This window comes from Haliaeetus leucocephalus, unplaced genomic scaffold (genome assembly GCF_000737465.1).
Source record: "Haliaeetus leucocephalus isolate CR32 unplaced genomic scaffold, Haliaeetus_leucocephalus-4.0 Scaffold656, whole genome shotgun sequence".
NCBI classification, from domain to species: domain Eukaryota; kingdom Metazoa; phylum Chordata; class Aves; order Accipitriformes; family Accipitridae; genus Haliaeetus; species Haliaeetus leucocephalus.
Genome location: NW_010973092.1, coordinates 9,044,584 through 9,063,412, shown reverse-complemented (window position 1 = coordinate 9,063,412; position 18,829 = coordinate 9,044,584). Strand labels below are relative to the sequence as shown.

Sequence of the window (18,829 nt, the reverse complement as noted above, 5' to 3'; positions counted from 1 at the left end):
AAAAATACTGGGTATCAATTGTCCCGTGTTACAAATAATGGTGGAAGTATCCTGGTGGAAACTTTTGCCCTTGGATGTCTGCTAGGCGCAGTTCCTGTGGAAATTTTCAGAACAGGGTTGCAATATTGTGCTATGGCTTTATATAGTTTGAGGGCTCCAAGGAGCTCTTTGCTTCTTCAAAGAGAGGGTAAATCCTCTTTCTGACAGTGACCTGACTGTGTAGGGGTTAAGGGAATTGCCTGGTGTTCAGATGATTGCAGCACTACGTGAAAGGATGCTCCAAGCTTGAAAGACTGGACTTCGTTGAGCAGACAGCTTTTAATTCAGCCTATCTTGAGGTCACCCATGTCTGCAGTGGCTGAGGCTGTCATTTCGTACTACAAGAGTTTAGACACCACCACCAACACGGAGAGTTCCCAAGCCCGTCACACCCATGGTGGGTTCCCACACTTGCTGTCCTGCCCTCCTTGTGCCAGTGCACGTACCTGTGGGTCTGTGCTATGGAGCAGCTGAGTAATCCAGGGTCATTATGCCATAAAAAACACACCAACTCCTTTCTCCCAAGGTTGTTAGATTTTTTTTAATTTTTTTTTTTTTATCCAGGTCACTGTGGCCCCATAAACCATGTACGTTTGTAGGAGTGGTAGGTTGGTAATGGATAGGAGGTAGATGGTCAGCGGGCATCAGAGCAGCAGTGGGTGCCATGAGGTGAAGAGATATGTTATCAGCAGATCGTTTGTTTGCAGACTCGTATCTGCCAGGTGTTTGCATCAGAACTCTAAATCAAGCAAAACTAGATGTGAAAGCACTCCTGGCTTGCAGAATGGGTCACAGAAAGGGTCATTTCCTTATGCTTTTGAAAGAATAAAACAATCATTAATGAAGTGTTCTTCCCATTGGTGAAGTGCCTTTAATCTGAAGATGTAAACATATTTAGAAACATTAGGAACAAGAAAGATGTGGGCCTGTATCTTTGATGCTGGTCCCTTAGGGCTGGTTTTCCAAAATTCAGTCTTGGACGCTGATACTCAAAGCAAGTATTGCTTCTGACTCCAGGTGAGACCATGCAGCCTGTGAGCTCTTGGCACTTCTTAGGGCTCGTGTTAGTACTGGGGTGTCCACGAGACAGCAGCTAAAGTTAGTTAAAAAATCGTGATGGAGGAAAGGTTGAAAACCAAACCACCTGCCTAATATCAGTGGCTGAGTCAGGAAGAAAGTCCTCTCTGCCATTCCCCATTGCAGAACCATGTTGAAATCAGTAAACATTGGGCAACTTTCAGCCATCAGGCAAATAGTCCTCCACAGCAGTATGTTACACACAAAGCTGCAGGCACATCATGTATCCCGTGACTCAAAGCACATGGGAAAGATCAACAGAGCTGCCTGGTCATGGTGTGAAGTTCACTTCCAATTTGATGTGAAGAATCATTGCATTTTTATTTCTCTTAAGCTAGGAAGCTGTTCCCATGAGGAAACCTTGGGAAGAAGCTATGAAAGGGAACATCAGTTACAGTATTTTGCCTAGAGCTGATGAAGCATAGGTGCTCCCACTCCCATAGATCCACATCAGTTTTTTCACCCTAATTCCTCACCTCCCAGAAAGTCTTTTTGCCTCAGTTCCTGCTGCTCCTTCTGCAGTCAACAACCACGGCTGCTCAGATGCTTTTAACGCAAACCTAAGAATGGCTTCAAATGGAAATTTAGAAGAAAATAGCAAGGAGAGGCTCCTGGAATAAAAAGGTCTCTGTTGAGTTGACAAGGCTGTGGTAATGAGAGGAAGTTAGCTTTGTTTTGTGTAGGGCCTGTCAAATTCTATTAAAAATAATTATATAATTTTCCCTCCTCTAGTCTTCTTACACTAAAACAAGTTTTCAAATGGAAATTTGTTGTGGAAGGATGTTTTTCCTCATAAATTATAGCTTTTTGATAGGAAAACTTGTTTGTTTGTTTTAGTGTTGGCCAAAAAGCTTAATTTTTTTTTCTTTGGTTTTGACAAGAAGTTCAACATTTTTATCAACAAAATTATGCTGTTATTCCTCTTAGCTTTTTCTTTGTGCCAAGTGCAATCGGAGGCTCTCCCCAAATAATAATCACATCAATGATGACACCACAAGGTAAAGTCTGCCCATTTCATGAATGAGCCCAAATTTTTATTTCTCTTCATCACAAAAGTCATCCCACATTTGTTGTACACACTGTTGGTTGCTGTGTTACGGGACATATCACCATGTACCAGATGCTTTACTCTTGCAGAAGCATTTCTAATGGAGATGGAAGCTTCTGTTAGCTGAATTTTAGAACAACAGCAAAAAATAATAATACAAAACCAAAATATCATCTTCAGCTGCATAGCAAATATGGATCAAAAATTTAACACCGTATCAGATCACGAGCGTAAATATACCTCACCATAAATAAAATTCATTGTACAAAATAACTCAAGCAGCTTTTCATACAAATATGGTACATTTGACAAGAGTTTTTGAGAATATTTTCTTGGTTTTTTTACACCTTCAATACTTTTTTCTTTTGTTCTCAAACACACATGAACCTACTGGACTGGAGTAATGCAGGAGAAAAAGGACTAACATGTTGTTCAATGCTAATAAGTGCTGTCAGAATTTAAAAGGAAAACCACTGAAGTGCTGAGCTTGAACTAGTTTGCTTCCCCTTTCTATTGTATCATTGAAAGTCAAGTGTACCATCACCCAAGAAAGGCATGTGCACTGCCAATAGTCACATTTTATAATGTCAAACCCGGAGGGAACATTAAAATAACCTAGTCTGACTTCATCCATGACACAGGCCATCCTTTTCCCCCCCTGGTAATTCCTGTATCGAGCCAACAACTTGTCTTTGAAGTAGACATTCCAAGTGGTGGCTGGTAAATTCCGGGGTGTTTGCAGACTACTTCAGAGTAAGCAGGAAAATGTAGGTAAAAAAGCAAGCCCATAGTCTGTGGACTTAAAGTATCCAGACATGGGTCCACATTTCCCTAGGAAAAAAATTAGGGGTCTGCAGATTGTAAAGGGCATAAAACTATAGGATTAGAGCTTATCTGCAAGGAAGACACCCAAACTTGGCAGAAAGTCTGCAAGTGTGGAGAATATGCCCGACCCCGTGGCAATCTGTTACTGTTTAGCCCTACTGTTACAAATTTGCTCCTTATTTCCATTAACAATTATGACATTAAAAAAAGGATAGGAAGAAAAAAAATTCCATTTTCATGGAGTTCTTTAAAGACCTAAGCCTGGACCTCTTTCTCATACACAGTCAAGGAGGGTTAGAGAACTGAAGCTAAAGAGTATTTGCATCCTTTAGATAATAAAAGGACAATAACATCAAATCACAGAAATGAAGATCATAAGATTATTCCTAGCTGATATCTCATACTACTTGAGCAACAAGGCAAAACATCTGCATATACTCTACAGTCAAAAACACTTTACATTTTGTGCATGCACTTTGGACATTTTGCTCAAAACATTTAATCCCTCGGAATCTGAAGGGATTTTACTTTTTTGCCAGCAGATCTGAGGGCAAAAAATAGACTTCATCTACCTGTTCTTTCAAGTACATGCAACTGTGTTTTGCAGGGTTTCATAGAATTATTATGGCAAAACTACAGCAAAAGAATGCAAAGTGATATTCATGTTTAGGTAAAATATCTCATGACTCACTCCAGACCTAAACAGATGAAAACAGGCATTTAAATTCACCTTACTACATCCTATTTTGTCTAGGTAGCTGAGACTGGGCTGTGTGGTACAGTTCATCCTTTTGTAGTAACTTCTTGCTCATGCTGGTTTCTGAGAAGACTCCAACATCCCATACCATATCAGATGGAGTAGGACATTTAATTTGTGCTGTGCCCAGATGTGGCTCTGAGAGCCAGACAGGGACTTGTGCCACTTTTTCAGCAACACTTTCATAGCAAAATAACAAGCACTTACTATTTAGGTCAGGAAAAATAGGATCTTGGTTGGATCTATCTTCCTCGTATCTTGTTTTCCACAAAAAATAAAGTGCTTGATTCTCCTCTTCCTTTTAAAAATATATATCTGTAGATACCCTCACTCCAGTAGTGTAGAAGTGTTGGAATATGATGGAAAGCCAGAACTGACATCCTTAGCGGAAGAGTAAATAGAGAGCAAGAGCCCTGCAGCGTCGAGTCCCAAATGCTCTTCTGCTGCTCTTCCTCATGACACAGAGGAAACAACTCACCTTGGTGGGCTGGGTCCTTCCCTGCCACTCAAAGATTTCAGCCAGACTTCCTGAGGTTTCATTTTACTTTCAATTACTGTGCTGCACGATTTCCTCCCTGCAGTTTAAATGTCTGTCTCGGTAATTAAAGGAAACTCAAGGTGTGAAAATGTCCAGCAGTTTTCACGTGTGGGGTATTTATTGATAATCAAGGGAGTAGGTGGTGAGTGTCTAGGAGAACAAATTCATCCCACCCAGCAAGATTTCCTCTTGCTAATAGTAGTGTGCTGGCTGTTGTTTCCTAAGACAAAATACTCCAGCTGAGACATTTCTGCTAATTAATTATATGTTCCCTCTGAGAGAATAAATGCCCAGGCTCTGCCTTTTTAACATCTGTAATAGCATGCAGTTTACAAGGCATGATGAAATGCATGAAAGGAATATATATTATCACATCTGTATACCGTAACAGCAATTACCTGCTGTGACCTGGCTAAAGCTGAGAAATTAAAATATTGCCAGTGATGAGGCTAGCATCATTTTCTCTTGGAGCATGTGGTTTGATCTCCTTTAAATTCAAGCACAAGCTTTTGTATCACTTCAATGACACTACTGAGGGGAAGCAGGGAAGACGATGAGTTATGAAATCCTTGAAGTTCCTGCTGAATTTGTTCTCAGTGTCCAGGGATCTTAGATTAGCTGAGTGAGAAAGAGACTCCAGTGTTCCCTCTAAATACCTTTAAACTTGGAAAATTCTGGGTATTTTTTAATGCTTATCCTGTATTTTACCTCTTCTAAACAATCACATCATTTCTGAGTGATGGGAAGTTTCCTAAACCCTGCTGATAGTCACCATTCTCTGAAGAAAGGTATTTGGTTGCTGTGCCACTAGGAATTTGTCTATAAACAAGGGAAAATAGCATCCCAGAACATACACAAATTACACACCCCAGCTCGCATCCTTGGCCGAAGATCAAAGATCACGTATGTTCAAGGTAACTACACCTGTGTCCTGTCAGGACCAGTGATTATTTCCACCCAAATTAATATGTTCAAGAGCACATTCACATGAATGCAGCCTCTTCCGTAGTCCGCAAGAAATCTTGTTTAGTCCATGGAAGATGTGTCTTTGGGGGAGAACCCTTTGCATTAAAATAAGTGGATGTCCCATAGCAGGGAAAAAGCCAGGCCATTTTTCCTTCCCCCAGCTCTCTGAAGTGCTGAGGAGTTATTTGGCGACTACATCATCGCTATTCTGAAACCCACGTGCCAAAGCTCCCTTTAACAGATGCTAGAAAGGCCGACGATGTGGCAGAGAGCACGAAGCTAGCCCCAGCCTGGGGCATGCAGCCATCCAAGACCAGCCCGGCACGGCTCCTCTGCACCCATCGCTTGATCCTCAGGGTGCTGCCACAGGTGACATCCTGCCTTCATCCCTTCTTCCCCTCAAAGAGTGAATCAGGGGCTTGTCTTCAGACCTTCCTGCTCCGTGCCTGGTGGCACATGTCATTGGGGGTGTTGATTTGCCCCATTGCTTCTGCGGTGGGAGTGGGCTCCTGGCACTGTGGAAGCATGGAGCTCTTCCACCAGGACCCCCACGTTTGGGATTGCAATATGGCTTCAGAGTGATGTGTTCGATTGGAGGAATCACAGGGAAAAACCGGACCACTTCATGGAAGAAAAGTACATTTTGCCCCCCCCACCCCCCCCCTCCCAAGTCAGAAAGCTACAAGTAAAACCGATCACAGGGATGGGTACAGAAGAACATGCACTCAAACAGGGCTGGATGGGAAGATGCATCCTCGTGTGTAGTAGGCATACCCAGTCTTACTTTGTTGCCAGGTCTCATGCCGTCGAGTTTAGCCCTCCCAGCTGTTCTGGGTTCAGTCCCTTCTCCCTTCCCAACCTGTGCGGGGTCAACGTCCACACTAGCAGGTGGTGGCCAGCGACTGGTGGATTGGGGGCTGGAAGCAGCGTACGTGCTCCACCGTGGAACTGTCTGTTTCCACTGACTTCATGTACTTGTTCAGGATGGCAAAAATCTCGTTGTTCAGGATCTGATACTTCCTGATCCTGTCGGCCATCTTCTTCAAGGGCTGGAGGGATGGTGAGGGAGAACAACAGTAAATGAAGAGAGTCTTATATCATCTGACCAGCTAGAAAGTACCAGTACCTTTGCCCTGCTGCTGGAAACCTCTGCTAAAGCAAAGCAGCTATAACACATGTTACAGTTCCACTTAGCACCTCCCAGGTACCAGTGACTCACTTCATTATAGGGTTTGATGAGTCAAGACAGAGCATTAACAAGGTCAGTAAGTGGTCTTAAGTTAACCGTTCTAAAGTCTAGACTCCCACCTGCTTATTGATAAAGCCACTGAGATCACAGGAGGGTTGCTGGAAATACCAGCTTCTCAGCTCCAGCTTCCCAACCCCAGGAAGAAGGGAAAAGCTTTGGGAGAAAAAATACTCAATTGCCAAGCCAATTAAAACCTTGGCCTCTCTGCTGAGACTGCAGATGGAAATTTCACAGCAAGTGTGTCCAGTTTGAATAAGGTTAACACCAGGCATGGTTGTAATTTATGAATTTGGACAAAGCAGGATAGAAAACAGAGAAGTGTGCTGGTTCAGGTCCTTTGGGACCTCACCGTTCAACTTACCACATTCTTTATGATTTCATCCTTCCCGTCCTGCCTCTGCACCTTCAGCAGGTGGTAGCAGAAGTCAAAGAGGTCGAAGCGCCGTTGCTGTCCAAGGAGAACAATGATAGAGCAACCTGCCCAGTTCAGACCATCTCCAAAGCACTGCCTGGAAGGAGGACAGGGTGATGGGGTAGGGAGAGATGACAGGATAGAATTAGGTAAGAGGAGTCCTGCCATGGCACCAGGAACTTTCCTTGGTGAATTCCTAGGGAAATCAGATTTGGTCCTACTCCTAGAAAGTGGGTATACATCTAGAGAAAATGAACTCAGAAGGAGATTTGCAGAGTTACACCAGGGCCAGGCTGTGCAGGGTGCGTCACAGGGTAAGATGGATGAGGACCTAGCCTCTGACGTGGGTTGCTGGCCCATCTACCCATCTCCTTCTGCACGTCACCTTGGGCATGTCCCTTTACATTGCTCTTTTCCCCAGCTCTTCAGATAGAAAGCTCTCTGGGATCTCTTTATGTCCATGCACAACAAAGCCCTTTCATCAAGGAGCCACATTCCCCTCTACCTCTAGCTGTCGCTGCAGCTGAGGACATCCCGGCGCTTGCCAACCCCGCTAGCTCATGAGCGGCACTAAGGGCAGAGCCAGCCAATGGACACTCACTCCGCAGTGAACTCGTTGGTGCCCACGGGGATGCAGTACACAAACTGCATGGCACTCCAGAGCCGGTGAAACTCCACACACTCGTCCACGTGCATGACCCCATTTGTCGGGGGTGGCCCTCGCCAGATCGGGTCCTGCAGGTAGCTCCTAATTCGCGTCAGGATCACCTCGAACATGGACAGCCCGCAGCATAACCGCTCCTTGGTCAGCAAGTCACCCTCCCGGGCGATGGCTATTTGCTGAGGAGGAGGACAACCAAAGAAACAAGTGACAATGTAATACAGACGGACCCTCTCACTGGACTTAATGCTTCCCGCTCTCCCTGGCTCTTTCAAAGTTAACACACATCCCATGCAACGTCCAACCTTACCTCTGATGGCTGGTCCCATGGCACTCTCCACCCGAGAATAGTCATCCCTCAAACGGAAGAAGACTTAATATTGTGCTCAATTATATTTCACCAACCTAAGTATCTTTCGAAATAACTGTGTACATCAGAAAACGAAAGTTGAAGGCAAAGCTCTGATCAGAAATACTGATCCTTAATTCTGCTAGCATGCTGTTCTGTTATATTAGTGCTACTCAGCATTGCTGGATTTAATTTCATGATTTCTGCAGATTATGAAAATAAACCAGGAGAGAACTGGGACATTTTGCTTCCCAGGACATTGCCATCATCTCTTTAAAATGCAGATAGCCTATGGCTTGCTTGATTTCTGTTGTAGTTAGGATTAAAAAGCTCTGAGGAAGATGAGAAGCTACCGGAACCTTAATACTGGAAAACCTGTGGTTTATAAAAAAGTCAAACACTATTTTTTCCAGATGTGGAAGGTTTACATGTGTGGAGAATTTCTGTGACATTCCCACTCAGATTTACATATACAAATATGGAATGGCTCCATTGAATGGAGTTCATTTGGCTTTTACACTAGAAGAAAATTAAAAGAGAATTTACTTCATTTCAGCCCCATTGCTCCTCCAGAGGAAGAAAAAAGGGGGATTTTAAATAAGCAAGCAGGGCCTCCCTCTGGCATGGGAGCACTGGTCCCACCGAGCTCCCTGAGTGGGCCTGGGGTGCAAGCATGGAGTTTGCTCGCTGCCCTGATATCCTCTTAGCTGCCCCATTTCTTTCAATTTCCAGCATCATTACTGACTTCTCTTTGCAGCGCTGCCAAAAATAACATGGGAAATGGGAGCCGAGTGCTGTTAGAGTCATGCCCGTGGCTGTGAGAAGCGCCGGCTCTGCCGTGCTCACGCGGCTGCCACGGCACCCTGACCCCACAGGCAGAGCCTTTTACCCCTCTCACCACTTTGGCAGAGGCATGCAGAGCAAGCATGACATTTACTGACCCCCTGCCCATCCCAGAGGACTTCCTGGAGCTTTAAGTAGTTTCTAAGCATTTGCTCTATTTCCAGCTGTCCCTGTAACACCTATAAAACTGTCATCCCAATCAGAATCACGATGGGGGCTCAGCATCTCGTACAATGGGCAGGCATGTGTCCTGGCCGGACATTAAGAACATGAATTATGCTTGGTTTACTTGGGTCGTCTTTATTCCACTGTAAAAAAAAAAAAAAAGAATGTGCCTGGACATCCCCTTTCCTGACTATTAGTTTATGCTGGCAGTAACCTGAAGCATTTTTAATTTGGTGGCTATTGAAATTAGAAGCGTTACCATTCCCGCTTGTGCCACAATTTCAAGGACGTTCTGGGAACCTCGGATCAATTAATGTTCAACTAATAGCAAATATCAAGGGAAAGCTGTATTGCTGAGCAGAGGCCACACTGGATTTGGGATCCCTACATCTGTTAAACACAGGAATAATACCACTGGTTTCACGGCAGGCACTTGCATATGTTTGCTTAGCAAGTAAAGATTTATTTTATCCAGCTTCTTTTTATAGCTAAAGGCTGTACACTTTCTCTCCCCTCACCTGCTCCAAGCTTTTATGGGTACGGATTAGTATCTGCATACACTAGTCCATGATGGCAAAATGGGGACACAGTAGAAGTCAAGCCATTTCAAATACAAATTAGGCGTTAGCATTACTGTTTGCTAAGATATAGTGATAGAACAGGTACTTTTGAGAACAAAATAGTCCAATGAACTCAGTATACTGTTTCTGAAGAAATCTTAATCTAGAAAGCGATGTATCTGGCTTTCAAAGGATGTAGTGCCACTCAGTTATACACATTCACAGACAGAATTTGGTTCTAAAATTCATCCTATAAGACCACTCTTTGATACAGAACTACTACCGTTGGGTAGATACCTAACATGGTGAAGACAGCTGGAGAGCTATTAGTCTTGTGGCCAGATCTGCCTCACAGTCTGAGGTCCCACTGATTTCTAAGATCAGGAGAGGAAAGGTGCTCTCGAGATAAATTGTCAAAAGGTGCCACTGTGCTGGTTCAACTATTCCCTCTGTCTTCAAAAGGAAAGGCTCCCATTACTTCCAGTGAAAAAATCAGACTGACCAAGCACTTCTGAAAATCCTTTACTAAATACCCCTATGATCAGCATTAAAAGGGAGAGGATTCCTTTAATGAATCACTTTGACCCCCCTGGTATAAAACAGCTGCTTCTGGATTCCCAATGCAAAACAATTATTTACTACAATCACCGACAGTTTTTCCATCATTGCACAAATCCAGTTGTGCCATACCTCTTTACAGCTTGTTAATTGGCAAGCTTGCAAGAACCATACCCAAAGCCTGCATAGACTGATAGATCCCCACTAACTACAGCAGCCTGTGGCTCAGCCCCTTCACAGCATGTAATTATATGAAATGCATTGGGTCACCTTTAGGGAGAGGCATCTAGCAGGCAACTTCTGATGAGATTCTGGACAGCTGCTAAAAGGCACTTATGCATTCTGCAGGAAAAAACCTGTATGGCCTGTGTCCAAAACTGCATTTCCAAAATGCACGTCCAAAACTGCGTAAGGAGCAAGCTTAGAAGCCATGGAGGCACCTATAGAAAGTGACTCTTGTGTTCATTTACATCTGAGCTCAAAAAAGATCTGGTACTCAACTGTACCTGTGTGATGAATATGGGACCAGTTTACAGAAAAATTAATTTTTAGTGGGACATGAAATACCTTTTGTTTTCATCACCATCATAACTATGGCAGGGATAAGCAACAAGTGGACTCTAATAGCAGATTTCAATGATGATTTTGCATGGAAAGGAGAGATAGAAAGACCAACACAAAGACACAAAAACACAGAGGTGAATTCTTTTTCTCGAGTGTCTCCTTTAAAAGGAAGTCAATGGGAAATGAGAGAAGTGTCTACAAAGTAAGACAAACCCCTCAGTTATCCAGCCAATTTCTTTGTTTCATATGATTTCCAATGAAGCAAAGTTCAAAATGTCCTTGATCCATCAGAAAAAAACAAGAAAAAAAAATCAACTTTCTGCCTGCCATAGATCTGTCTCCTCGTATAACTGACTGTTCATTCCATTCCCTCGGCAGTACATTACAGAAAAAGGATGTTGATTCATTTAATACTTTGAATAATTTTTATCCCATCAACCCCAGTAAGCAGGCAGTGGAAGTTTGGCTATTGATATCAATGGAGCTCAAATTTTGCCCATTACATTGATCAATCTACAGAGACATTTTTAACAGTACTCAATTTCTGCAGAAGAGATCTTTTCCAAGCTGAGACCCACCTCAAGAAGACACTTAAATGGAGCCGTAATTTTAAGCATGTGCTGAAGCTCTAAGCATGTGCTAGGAGGGAAACCATTCTCAGATGTATTCTTTGATAGGGATGAGCTTAAAAATGGACCACACTGCAGCCCTAAAATGGGATCCCCAAAAGTGATGGCAATTGATTAAGTCAGGGACAGCCCTGCAACATGTCCCCTCAAACCACCCCAGCAATTCTCCATCTTTTTAAAATGGAGAAGAAGAATTTTTCAGAGTTGTTCTCATTCAGAGCTGGCTTCTAGCATGCTTGCCTTACAGGTCCCCACCAGCTCTCCAGACTGGAGGCAGCAACACACCATCTCTGGACCCGCTCACAAATTTCCCTTCAAAGTGTCAGCTAGGGCAAGGATTCTGATTTTCTTGTCTGATTGACGTTTTGGCAAAAAAAAAAAAAAATTAAAAAAAAAATAGGATCACTTTCCCAAGGCCAAACAGGCCATCTGGGGACTGCTATGAATTTTCAACAGCCATCCCTTTCAATGAAATCCTTACCTGTGGAGTGCCCAGCCTCTCTATTAAGGGAACCAGGTGAAGTGGGGCATACTTGGCTTCGAGACGCTTCATGCGCACCTCCAAGCGTTCTCCTTCTGTCAAGCGAGCAGCAAACAGTGAAATGAGAGGAGGAAGTGGAGACCCGCAATTTCCGCTGAGTTTGCTCAGAGCTGCCCCCCAGCAACCATCCAACGAGACTTTGGATCAGTGAGCCAAACCGACAGCAAATGAGGGAATCAGTGATGCAGAGAAGGGAGGGATGTGCGATTGCAGTCTCAGCAGCAGCTTAATCACACATGTCCAAAAGCATGTCCCTGTTACTGATCACTCCTGTTGAGATGGACATTTCATGCTGTCATTCTCCAAAGAGGCTGTGAAACGGCTTTAAAACCTTAAGGGAACCCCCAAACTGACTAAGGTTTCAGTCTGTAACTAAGCTACAGAAAATGCACCCTTGGTACTTGTTTCCACCTGGCTTTTGGCTGTATCCACTTATCTATTTCGAGGGGGAAGCAGGGCCAGAACTAATCCTCAGCAGAAATGAGACAGAAACAGCTTCTGGGCAGAGACCTCTGAGTCTGTCCACTGCTTCCCTCTCAGCTTCTTACCTTTGATGTAGACCCTGGGCAAAATATTTTGGAAGGGAGCAGCATGCAGCAAATCACAAACTTCTTCCTGGGACTGAGGCAGGAAGAAAGAAAGATAAAGTAAGTTAAAAAATACCTATAGGGGTTGAGTGTATGGCTCAGGGGCCTGGGCAACACTACAACAATTCATGTCTACGGCACCTATTCAAATCCAACCCAGCTCAGTAGTAAGTCCAATGGTTTGAACCTAAAGCAACTAAAACTGGAAGAAAGACCTCTCATCTTAAGCCAGGAAGTTTCTTTAACTCAAATAAGTTACTTCCTGCCTGTACAAGGCCAGAGCTATATATTTATTTACTGTCCCACTTACTAGCACTGCCTGTAAGAGGGGATTAAGAATATGGAGGTTTCAGTTTCATCTTACCCTGATGACTTCCTGCTGTTTATTTTTACAGAGAGTGCCCAGGTGGAAATTACCCTTTGGCTTAGTTATTTTAGGATGTCTATGTGTAAAATATACTGATGCATGGCTCTCTTGCAAATAGGTACATAATACATTGGTCTGAAATTATTTGGTTGTTCATATGGTGCTCTCAGCTGGGGCTATCCGACCAGAATCTCAGTGCTGTAGGCACCAGGGAGAATAATACAGAAGTCCAGAGAGGAATAACATCATGAGATGCCACCTGAGAGAATGCATGCCAATGCACTTGAGAAAAAATAATCCCAAACACAGATGCACAAGGAGGAGAAGCCTAGAAATAGGCAGGTGGAGACTGAGGAGCGATGGCTGACAATACATTGTATACAAAAGTCTGCAATGGGCAACAGCAGCAAGGAAACCAAAGCTGTTTAACACAGAGGCATTGCGTCACAACAAGGCATTAATTTGCTCCTACAAAAGTCTAGTTCTAGGACATGCTTTCTGTTCTGAGCTTATCGTGGAGATTTAGACACACTTGAAAGCAGGTCATGACAGCACAGCAAAAGATACTTGGGGGCCAGATGGAATGACTCGGCTGGGTGTGTTTGGGATGCACGGGTGGATAGCCCACCTTCCAGCCAAGAGGGAGAGGACAGTGTAGCATGGAGCTGCAAGAGGCTGTACTGGCACATGGATGCTGGGATGAGAGCAAGTTTGTGGGAGTGCAGTTTGTGACACAGTGCTGGAGGGACAGGAACAGCCCGGGGTCCCTCCATGGGCAGAGAGATGCTGATGCTAACGGAGTGTGCCTGTCACCTTGGTGATTTTGTTTGCAAAACACTACTCGTTCCTAGATGAGTATTCTTGCACTGCTGTTTCCCTCTGATAAATAGAGTATTTTCACCATTTGCAGCCTGCATTTACCTGATATCTGTCCCCAAATTAGTCATGTTATTAACAGATCTCCTCCCCAAGGCCCATTACCTGAAAGTAAGAATTCTGCTTAGAGATTGAGTCCCAAGCAACCCCTCATTCCTCAAATTTAAACAATAAAAAGGGATTAGAATGGAGCAGACTGTGCATATTCACTAGAGCGGTCTCTGCCAGCAAATACCACCAGCCTTAGATCATTCTGACAGCTATGAAGATAACTGCACTGTAAAAGCAATTGCTCCTGCTGCATAAGAGCTCCATTAGAGGGAAAATCTTGTTATGTGATGGCTCTATGCATCTGACATCTTCCAGTGAGTGAGAACCAGTGCCCACTGCGTGCAAAATGGCTTTACATTCTGAATCTATGTCTGCGTGAAAAAACAGGATCAGAGAGGGAGAGACTTTGGCTGGCATGGAAAGTGGGCAGACGTGGACTTTGATGGGCAGCCTTCCTAAAGGGACCCCCAAATTCTCACCATCTTCTTTTCTTTATTTTCTGCTATTCTAAAATGCCAGTATACTGCTGATGTACAGCTCCTGGGACTGGAGGAACATTTTTGCATTGAAATGAAGGATTTCTAAAAGAAACCACCACGTGTCCCTTAAGTGTCCATTTAAAGATGGGACAGAAAAGGCAAATGCAGTACATCCAGCATAAAATCCAACACTGAGAGCAGCAGAAAGCAGTGACAAAGCCACAAAAGGAACAGAAACTGCCAGGATATAGTTGGCCATTCTATAAAATAAAGCCAAGCTGCTAGGTGATATACATCTCTCTAGTTTTCTTAATCTTACACAACTACTGCTCACTCAATGTGTTTGATACACCATATCAGGAACTAAAAGTCTCTATCTCGGGGGTTAAAATGCAAAGGCAAGGGCAGAAATATCCTTTTTGAGGACATGGCAGAGATTTTCAGTTTTTCCTGTGCTCTATGGTTGGATAAAACTTGGAATGTTTGAACTTCCTTCTGGTTTTGCTCTAAACAAAACTTTTTGGCTTTGCTTGGAAATCCCATCTTATGCTAGGGAAGTCTTTCTGAAATATTTCTGGAAAAATTGCAACAAACCTGCCAAAACCATTATGACATGAAATACGCATTTTTAATGTAAAATTGTGTTGTTGAACACTCCTCAGTTGGCTCTAGGCCAAACTATGAGATAAATTCATTACAAAGAAAATTTATTGTGTGAAAAACTAGAAGCTAAGAAGATGTGTGGCACTCAGCCATAGCCTTTGCCCCATACCAGAAAGGGCATCGCATGAGCGGAAAGGCTGAGAGACTTGTGCACATGCAAAACACTCATGCAGGGGGCAATAACCGAGTTGTCACTCCAGTTACGTTTTCAGTGAAGTTATAGGAAATATATCAACAGCTCTTCTGAGATTTTCTTCCTGCTGGATTGCTTTATCCTTATTACCATTAGAATCAATCAGTTTTTTTTCGCTGCACTGGCGCCCCAAAAGAGCAGAGGGCTCAAATCTGCTTCTCACTGTACAAACATGTACATAAAAAAGTACTGATCCCTGCCCCAGAAAGCTTACAATCTAGAAATAAGCTCCAGTTGGTTTTATTTCTGAGAAGGATGAACAAGGGGTAGCTTTGGGTCCAAGAATTAAATCTAGATCTTCCAGTATTCAGATTCTCCTTCAGCAATCCCAGATGTCAGTGACCAAGCGCCAATGCACACCATCCCCATGGACATGCCCACAGACCCCAATAACACAGCCCCAGAGAGACCCTGAGCACACGAGAAGCTGGAAAGTAACATTTCCCAAACTCTTCTGCTGGAGAACCCATTTCCACTTATACTCTTGAGCTGGCAATTTCAAGTACGATCTGTTGGTGCAGGGGGTTTTGCCTTACCAAAGCCTGCTCGATAAGAAGGCAGAAGAGAATGGCATTGCCCACTTCTCTGAGGCTCTGGAACACATCGGTCTTCAGCTCTGCATACTCAATGATGTCCTTCAGCTGATGGTGGAAAAACTCCAGGATTCCTTAAAAAACAAAGAAGGACAGTCAGAAAAGCGAGAGTAGAATCACCTTCCGATAACTTGGACAAAAAGACAATCAGTGCATGATATTTCCTTAATCACAAATTGCAAGTAAATGGATAGACGAAGACTGGCATTGGGGAGAACTAGCACGCAGTGTCTCATCCTGTTTTCAGTAACTCTTGGGAAATAGGGAGTAATTCATATGAAGTCCTTGGATTTCTTCACCAGAGGAAAAAAGATTCAACACTCTAATGGATGTCTTGGTGCTGGCTCATGTATACCAGCCAGAGTTTCCCCATCCAGCTCAATAGCAGACTGCAGTCATGATGCAAAAAATCTCTGCAGCAACTAAGCAGAGCTTTTGAAAAATATCAGTGAACCCACAATAACAAAAGCTTACAAAATCCTGAAAACAAAACAGAAGCTAACAGAAGACATTCCCTTATCAGCCATCTGTGTGCTCAAAGGGAAATTTCCAACAGGAGATTTCCTGGAAAAGTTTCCTATATGAGTTGCAGCATCAATAGCAAAGCAGCTGAAAGCGTGTCTCAGCAAGCCTGGCTGCGTGTTGCACTGGCATGTCAGGTGCCAAACCTTGTTTAATTACTAGCGTGTGCCTGAGTAAATGCTGTACCAACAGGTGGGCGAGCTCTTGCTCAAGCATCTATCTGTAGCACCCACCTGGAGAGCCATATTCATGTCTCGGCAAGCGGCATATCTTGGGCATTACTTCAATCAGAGTCTTCACGTACTGCAGGATGGTGCCTTGGAGCTGTCAGAGACAAAGGGAGGTTAACGACGGCTTCTCCTGGTGTTGGTTTTGAAAGAGGATGGCTGTGGATGGGTCCACATCTGACAGCACAGGATGAAACTTCAGCTGGAGTCTAAGAAGAACTTACTTAATTTGGATTTCACTCAAATATAAAATTCAGCCCAAGTGTATGGAGTTAAGAGTGCTTTTACAGCTTCCTCCCAAATAACAAATCACAGCTGCATGGATTTTCGACTTCAAAATACAGCTTGCTGTGTTTGCATTGTTTGCGGCTGGAATCCAAACAAGGCTCAGTCTTAGATCCAGCTGGACTTGTGCTCCTAATGCAAAAAGCATTTCGCTAGAGCTGCTAAAGGAGTCATTCCCCAGCACAGGAAATGCTCCTTCCACCTGAGGAATGATCACTAGATACTCAGAGTTTAAAAAAGCATTTACATGCATGTAGAACAAGTTTCTGCACATCTGATGTTTTGAACTAATATGGACAAGAGCAAAGTCTATTTCTTAGTTAAAGTGCTTGCTGTAATTTGGAGTTATATAGCTGCATCCTGTAGATACAATATACAGGATTATGCACTAAACACTATTTAGCCAAACATAAAATCTTTGTTCTGAATGCTGTCTGATCTCGCACACCAGGTGCAGCATTTTCAACTAAGTGACACAAATGACATCTCCAGTAACTATGTGCTTTACAGTCGGGAACTGGACATACGCTTGAGATTTTCAGTTTTGCATTGCTTTGTTAGACAAGTTCAAAATGAGGTCATTGTAGTCAAAACAGAATTTAAATATTTATAATGAATGAAAATCATCTTTCCAGTAAAGCAGGGGTTTTAGTAGAAAAGCATGACCTGAAAAATTATACATTTTTGCACACTCCCTCCTCCCTTCTTAATGGTCAGTATTGTCAGTACCCTTAGGGAGCACGTGGGATCATTTCCCTGCAGACATCACATTTCTCTTCTGAAAAAGAAGAGAGAACTAGAAAGCAGATAGGGCTATTGGCAGCCTGGCTTCAGAATACCTGATGGAAATGGACAGTATGGCTTGAATAAGGACTCACCTATAGCAGGAATTTTCCTATAAAGACTCAAAAAGTTGGTTTCATCAGTTTTGCTGCCTGCTCTCTACCTTCCTGCAGCTCTCCAGGGGTATCACAAGGCGGTGAGACAGAGTGCTCCTGTGCTATTGCTGAGCACGAGCATGTGTCTTGAAGGTCTCCCGGACTGCAGCACAGGCAGTGCTGAGGGACCGTGAGTGCCATGTCCCACTCGATTACTTCCCAGTGGCTTTTAGCAAAGCAGCATGCCAACCCCACCACCCCCAAATGCAGGTGGCTGATCACAGTTAACAAGATGGTGGAAACACTCCCATCACCCCACAGGAATCAGGGGGATTCCTCAACAACAGTGAAAACCAGACCGTTAATACAAGTGTTTCAGTGTGGATCAAGGGACGTGAAGGTGCCCAGCTGTGAACACTCTGAACCCAAAGCCCAGGCTGACTGTCCAACCTGCGCCTCTCAAGGCATCGAGGTTTCTCCATCGCCAGGGTTAGGCTCAGAATTACCAGACTCTTGACGATCTTCAACAGCTCTTCCATGACCACCGCGATGCCTTGATAGCCAAGAAGCCTGCAGATAGTCTTGAAATGAGGTGGCCCCACGAAATTGCGGTAGGAGCTATAGATGTGACTGTAGGCAATGTTGAGAGGCTGAGAAATTAGAAGCACAGTGACAATTAGACAGGAGCATTTACCAGACCTGTAAGTAATTCTCTTACCACAGTATTATGTTCCATCACTTCAAATAATTTTTAAGGAAGAGAAGGAGAAATAACAATACCCATGAAAATTTCCATTTCTTCTACTTCTTGTGGCAAAGAGGAGATTGCTTTTCTTCCTATATAGTCAGATATATTCTAATCTCAACACATTGTCATGTTACAAGGTTTATTATCCTGCTATGTAGCAACACCACTTTCATTTCCAAGGTAATTTACTCTCCCATACATTCCCAGTAAAGGATTTCAGGTCACTAGCCCTTTGCCTCTTCAAACCCAAATTCTGCTCTACTAAAACAAAAAGCATTCTATACAGGTAACCAGACAGATTTTTTTCTATGGGCACTTGCTTTAAATGAGGCTTATTAAGAAAAGTAGGAACTGCAGTATCTGAGCTTAAGGGCAGCCAGAAGAGACACAGAAAAGATCCTTTTTGCATCCTGCAAAGCTCTACACCAGTCTCTGTACTTAACAAACATCCCCATGGGACTGTAAAAAGGGCAAGAATCTAACCCTGGTCTAGAAAGAATAGTACGCAGGGCTCTGGCCCCCCAAAATTTTTAGCAGCAGAAAACAGAAAGTGATTTCCAGGAATGTATTTTATCTGTA

General features: G+C 43.5%; 1 protein-coding gene across 2 annotated transcripts in view; it reads right to left on the bottom strand.

The window, feature by feature from the left end:
• Positions 1–5,992: 5,992 nt before the first annotated feature.
• CYFIP2 (cytoplasmic FMR1 interacting protein 2) overlaps positions 5,993–18,829 on the bottom strand; it is a 45,429-nt gene continuing 32,592 nt past the window's right edge. For both annotated transcript variants that reach the window (XM_010578993.1, XM_010578994.1), the window contains exons 23-30: positions 18,009–18,152; positions 16,346–16,436; positions 15,534–15,664; positions 12,330–12,402; positions 11,722–11,816; positions 7,513–7,751; positions 6,861–7,008; positions 5,993–6,299 (exon numbers count right to left, since the gene is read on the bottom strand). In XM_010578993.1, coding sequence (XP_010577295.1) covers positions 6,132–6,299; positions 6,861–7,008; positions 7,513–7,751; positions 11,722–11,816; positions 12,330–12,402; positions 15,534–15,664; positions 16,346–16,436; positions 18,009–18,152 — 1,089 coding nt within the window. In that variant the 3' untranslated portion in view covers positions 5,993–6,131. The remainder of the gene's footprint in view (positions 6,300–6,860; positions 7,009–7,512; positions 7,752–11,721; positions 11,817–12,329; positions 12,403–15,533; positions 15,665–16,345; positions 16,437–18,008; positions 18,153–18,829) is intronic.